Here is a 5090-nt window from a genome sequence, read left to right on the forward strand (position 1 = left end):
CTATGTGGGCCACAAAGAAAAATACCAATTCATTGTGACTGGATGAAATTGACACCAAGCTCCCAAATAATAGGATAAAATTCAACCGTTTGTTTGTGCTCTTGACAAAAACCAGGTTGGATTCCTGACGTGACACACAAACATCCGCATACAAGTTGGAACAAGCTGTGAGGGTAAAGATCTGATGTCACCACAGTTGCCAAACCGGCTGAATTACATGAGAAAAAACAAATTTTTGTGGCCACAATACTGCTGGCGCGTCATTGTTTGATTAATGCCGCGAAGATCCATTAAAACCCACTGGATTTTGTGGATTCAGAAAGCCATAGATGGTTTCACGACAAAGAACAACTTTTGTGGTATCTCAGGCTCACCTCGTCATAATATAAAGAGCCAGGGATCCTTTGGAAGGAAAATTCAATCTTGTGAAATCTTTTGGGTCTTTTAAGCTGACAAAATCTTTGTATTTCAATATGGGTGTTTGCATTTCTTCACAGTCCAATGAATCCCAACCCACTGCAAATCTGATACTGATGGATGGAAGAATCGAGGTATTTTCTGAGCCTCTTAAATGTAAGGAGATTCTGCAACAATATCCAGGCCACTTTATCTGCAGTTCAGATGGGCTTTATATAGGAAGAAAGATTTGTGATGTTCTTGAAGAAGATGATCAGCTGCAAGTTGGGCAGCTCTATTTTCTTCTTCCAATCCAGAAATTGGAGTATGTGCTCACAGACTCAGACATGGCTGCTCTGCTCTTGAAGGCCAGTTCTGCACTTCAACAAAGGAGAAGCAGGAGCAAAAAAGTGCAGCATTTGTTTGATGTTCATTTGGATTTGAAGGAGGAAAACCAGGAATTGTCATGGGCAGAGGAGTCATGGAGGATCAGTTTATGTTTGACTTCCCAGATCTCTGTTTTGGCTACCTCAAGGGGGTGTAAAAACCAGTGGCATTCTAAATTGGAAACGATTATGGAGGGTTTGTGAAATTGCAATTCCAAGATTGTCATCATCCATGTATAGCGAAGATTATATTTGGTGGTCTAGATCTACATTGTATTCAAAGCAAGGATTATTTACATGAGAATCCATTTGGATGTAACATTTTTTTTGGGATTTGGATCTAATGAAAAGTGCTTGGTATCATAAAAGCAACAAAATTTTTGAACATAAGTAATAAAAACTATTTATTTAGAGATAAAATTCATTCTTTAGGCTAATCTAAGAAGATGCATGTATGCATACACCATTAATTTAGATGTTTAAATAAACAATTTGTGGCTTATATTTTCTAGAATAATTATAATAATTAATATAAAATATAAATAAAAAATAATTATATTTAATTTAATTACTAAAGAATGAATGATTATATGAATATATTAAAATTTATGATGTTTGAAGATTTAGAATACAGTCTTAGTCTAATATTTATTTTGTCTAATTAATTTTTTATAAGTCTAAATGTTAGGATTGAGAATTGAACAACCACCTTTCTTTTCACCTAGAAACTTTATATCTTTTATTTTTGGTAAAAGGCTTGTAGCTTAAATATTTAGATTAATATCTTTAATATTTACATAATACAATATTTCCACGTGTGACAAAGAAAGAAAAACCCTACTGCCTAATATATCATTGTTTAGTATGTTCAAGGGCATGGACATGTGTAATTACATTGTAGCCATAATGTATCTAAACAAAAGCATTAAATTGTCAAGCATTAGGGTCATTCTCCCCCATTTCCTCAATCTCCATTTTTACATTTTCTTCATTGCCATCTTTACTCACCTTCTATATAGTGTCTTCTAGAGTACTACTAGCTTGTAGGTCTGGGAGAATTGGAGCCATGTAAGAAAGACCTAACATTGAATTCGAGTGTGGCTTGTGTATTAAGAGATAGTGTTGGTCATAAAACAACATTATGACATAAATTTGAGTATTTTTTAAACCTTTCATTAACTTATTATATGTGATATATGCCTCTATATGGATATTTTCTTACTTCGCCAATGGCAAATAATTTCTCAGAAGTTAGATTTGATTGGAGAAGTTCATAGAATCTTTCTTTAATTGATTTGTGATAACTTTAAAGGATTATCCTCCTAATATTTGCCAAGATTAAAGTGTAGAAGGGTTATACTCACTCTTATTAAGTGCTCCAATGTTGTTGTATTTTAAGCCTAATGCATCACTTATCCTTTGGAACTACTTTATACCTTGAAGCTAAAGGATTCCATAATTGTATCTTTTAGAAATACACTAAATTAATTGGAACATCAACAAGTTTGATAAGTAAAAAACTAGACTAAGAAATGACAAGAAAAACCCTAAAAGAAGTAAGGAAATGACTACACAAGAGCACTATTAACCTTTTCGCAAATATGAAATGGAATGTAAGCAATTCGAAAAATTAAATCTAAAACCATAGAGTTTTAATGTATGTTGTGTTCACCAAATAAATATAAGGAGAAAAGCACCAACCAAATAATTTATATATGATAAATAAACTAACGCAATCAATTAGCAAACAAATCAACCTTGATATTAGAGTTCAAACAAATAATTGAAATTTACATGTGTGGAAATAAGTTAAATAAGTCTACTTAGCTCTAAGATCAATGATGGATAAATCTTGTTGATGTTGTTATATGAATCAAATTGTCATTGTAAAATTAATAATTCCTAAGTGATGTAATGAATGTCTCAAAGTTTGAATCATCAAAAAATTAATGCAAATCAATCCTAAGCGCAAATTGATCCTAAGCCTTGCAAGTTTGATCGTGGTTGTTACAACACTAATTTGATGTGTATAGAATTGATCCAAGTTGCATGAAATTGATTTGAGCCATGCAAAACTAATTTAACATTAAATGCATTTAAATATTTGTTTTCCTTCACCTCCTATAAATTTGAATCTATTAATGTGACCTATCTAGAGACATTGTTGAGGATCTTGCTAATTTTATAGGTAAATAAGTTTTCCTAGTTTAATCCCCTTTGTGGACTAAATTAAAGATGGTGAGAGAGATTAAAGATAACATTAAAAAACATGTAGATGGGCTATATCATGATGATGCAAATTGCTTCCTTCGAATTTATATAGAATGAAGCATGATTAGATACTCCACCATATAAAATTAAGTGCACGTTGAATGCCTTAAAATACCAAGACACAACATGTTGCATGAAAAAGTGCTAGATCAATTCATAATGACTAGTAAAATGGGTGATAAATTAAAAAATTTGAATATGAGATGTTGGGATTCAATGATAAGTCTTATGGTCCTCAAAATTGATATGGATCAATCCCAAGTCACATAGAAATGACTTGCACAAATAAGGTGGCAATCTCAAGATAAAGAATGGATATATTAAAACTAATAATAATAAAAATAAAGTAAGAATGAATAGATACTTAATGCATAAGATTTATACAAATAAAACTGAAATATAGATAAATAGAACGCAACCCACAAATCAAACTTAATGCAAGAATACTCTAATCATCGATATATTATAAAATAATTCATGTAAGATAAACATAACAATGAATTAAAAATGACACATCTAAAGTATACTAATCTCACCATTACAATTCTATCGTTAAGTCATTATGTTGAGAGATGTAACCCTATAGTCGTAACACAGATTAGTTTATCGAAAAACAAACTAAAGCACAAAGCAAAATGGATAGGCTTAGTTAATTGAACACCTCAAAAAAGATATATCTCAATGTAATTCATATTGATCAATCATAAACCTAGCCTTAATTCTTATCTAATCTTTTTTTTTTTTTAACTAAAGAGTACCCATGCATCTCAACCTAGTGATTCCCACCTAGACCTTGCTTTGGGCTTACATTAAGGTCATAGTGGATCAAGTTGAGGCGATACTAGTCCCTTAAGAATGAGTGCAATCACTTGAATGACATACTCAAATCTGTGAGCAAGAGTCATCCTCAAGATTTAAATAAAGAACGAACCCAAAACCCTTAACCAACAAGAATGTGAACCAGATGGAAAAGAATGGCATGCACCTCCAAATAATAGAACAAAATTCAACCCTTTGTTTGTGCTGGACAAGAACCAGGTTGGATTCCTGACGTGACACACAAACATCTGCATGCAAGTTGGAACAAGCTGTCAAGATAAAGAGTTGATGTCACCACAGTTGCCAATCAAGCAAACCGGCATAATTATATCAGAAAAAACAAATTTTTGAGGCCACAATACTGCTGGCGCGTCATCGTTTAATTAATGCCACGAAAATCCATTAAAACCCACTGGATGTTTTGGATACAGAAAATCACAGCTGGTTTCGCGACAAAGAACAACTTTTGTGGTATCTCAGGCTCACCTCGTCATAATATAAAGAGCAGGGATTCCTTGGAAGGAAAAGTCATTCTTGTCAGATCTTTTGGGTTTTTTAAGCTGACAAAATCTTTGTATTTCAATATGGGCATTTGCATTTCTTCACAGTCCAATGAATCCCAACCCACTGCAAATCTAATATTGATGGATGTAAGCATCAGGGAATTTGCTGAAGCTCAGAAATGTAGGGAGATTCTGCAAGAATACCCAGGCCATTTTATCTGCAGTTCAGATGGGCTTTATGTAGGAAGAAAGATTTGTGATATTCTTGAAGAAGATGATCAGCTGCAGCTTGGGCAGCTCTATTTTCTTCTTCCAATCCAGAAATTGGAGTATGTGCTCACAGACTCAGACATGGCTGCTCTGCTCTTGAAGGCTAATTCTGCAGTTAGACTGGAGAAAAAAAGCACCCAAAAAGTGCATCCTTTGTTTGATGTTCATTTGGATTTGAAGGAGGAAAGCCAGGAATTGTCATGGGCAGAGGAGTCATGGAGGATCAATTTATGTTTGTCTTCCCAGATCTCTGTATTAGCTGCCTCAAGGGGGGGTAAAAACCAGTGGCATTCCAAATTGGAGACGATTATGGAGGGTTTTTGAAATTGCAATTCCAATATTCCTATCATCCATGTATAGAATAGAAATAATATCATATTTGCTGGTCTAGATCTAAGTTATATTCAAAGCAATGGTTATTTACATGGAAATCCATTTGGATGTA

General features: G+C 33.4%; 1 protein-coding gene across 1 annotated transcript; it reads left to right on the plus strand.

Moving 5' to 3' along the window:
- The first annotated feature begins 347 nt into the window (after positions 1-347).
- On the plus strand, positions 348-1073 carry LOC131075905 (uncharacterized). Its single transcript, XM_058012855.2, has one exon. The coding sequence runs from the start codon at positions 474-476 to the stop codon at positions 984-986; it is 513 nt and encodes a 170-aa protein (XP_057868838.2). The 5' UTR covers positions 348-473; the 3' UTR covers positions 987-1073.
- The last annotated feature ends 4017 nt before the right edge of the window (positions 1074-5090 follow it).

This window comes from Cryptomeria japonica, chromosome 9 (assembly GCF_030272615.1).
Source record: "Cryptomeria japonica chromosome 9, Sugi_1.0, whole genome shotgun sequence".
Lineage (NCBI taxonomy): Eukaryota > Viridiplantae > Streptophyta > Pinopsida > Cupressales > Cupressaceae > Cryptomeria > Cryptomeria japonica.

Coding starts and splice junctions, on each gene's coding strand:
- LOC131075905 (XM_058012855.2), top strand. CDS start 474: ATGGGTGTTTGCATTTCTTCACAGTCCAATGAATCCCAACCCACTGCA.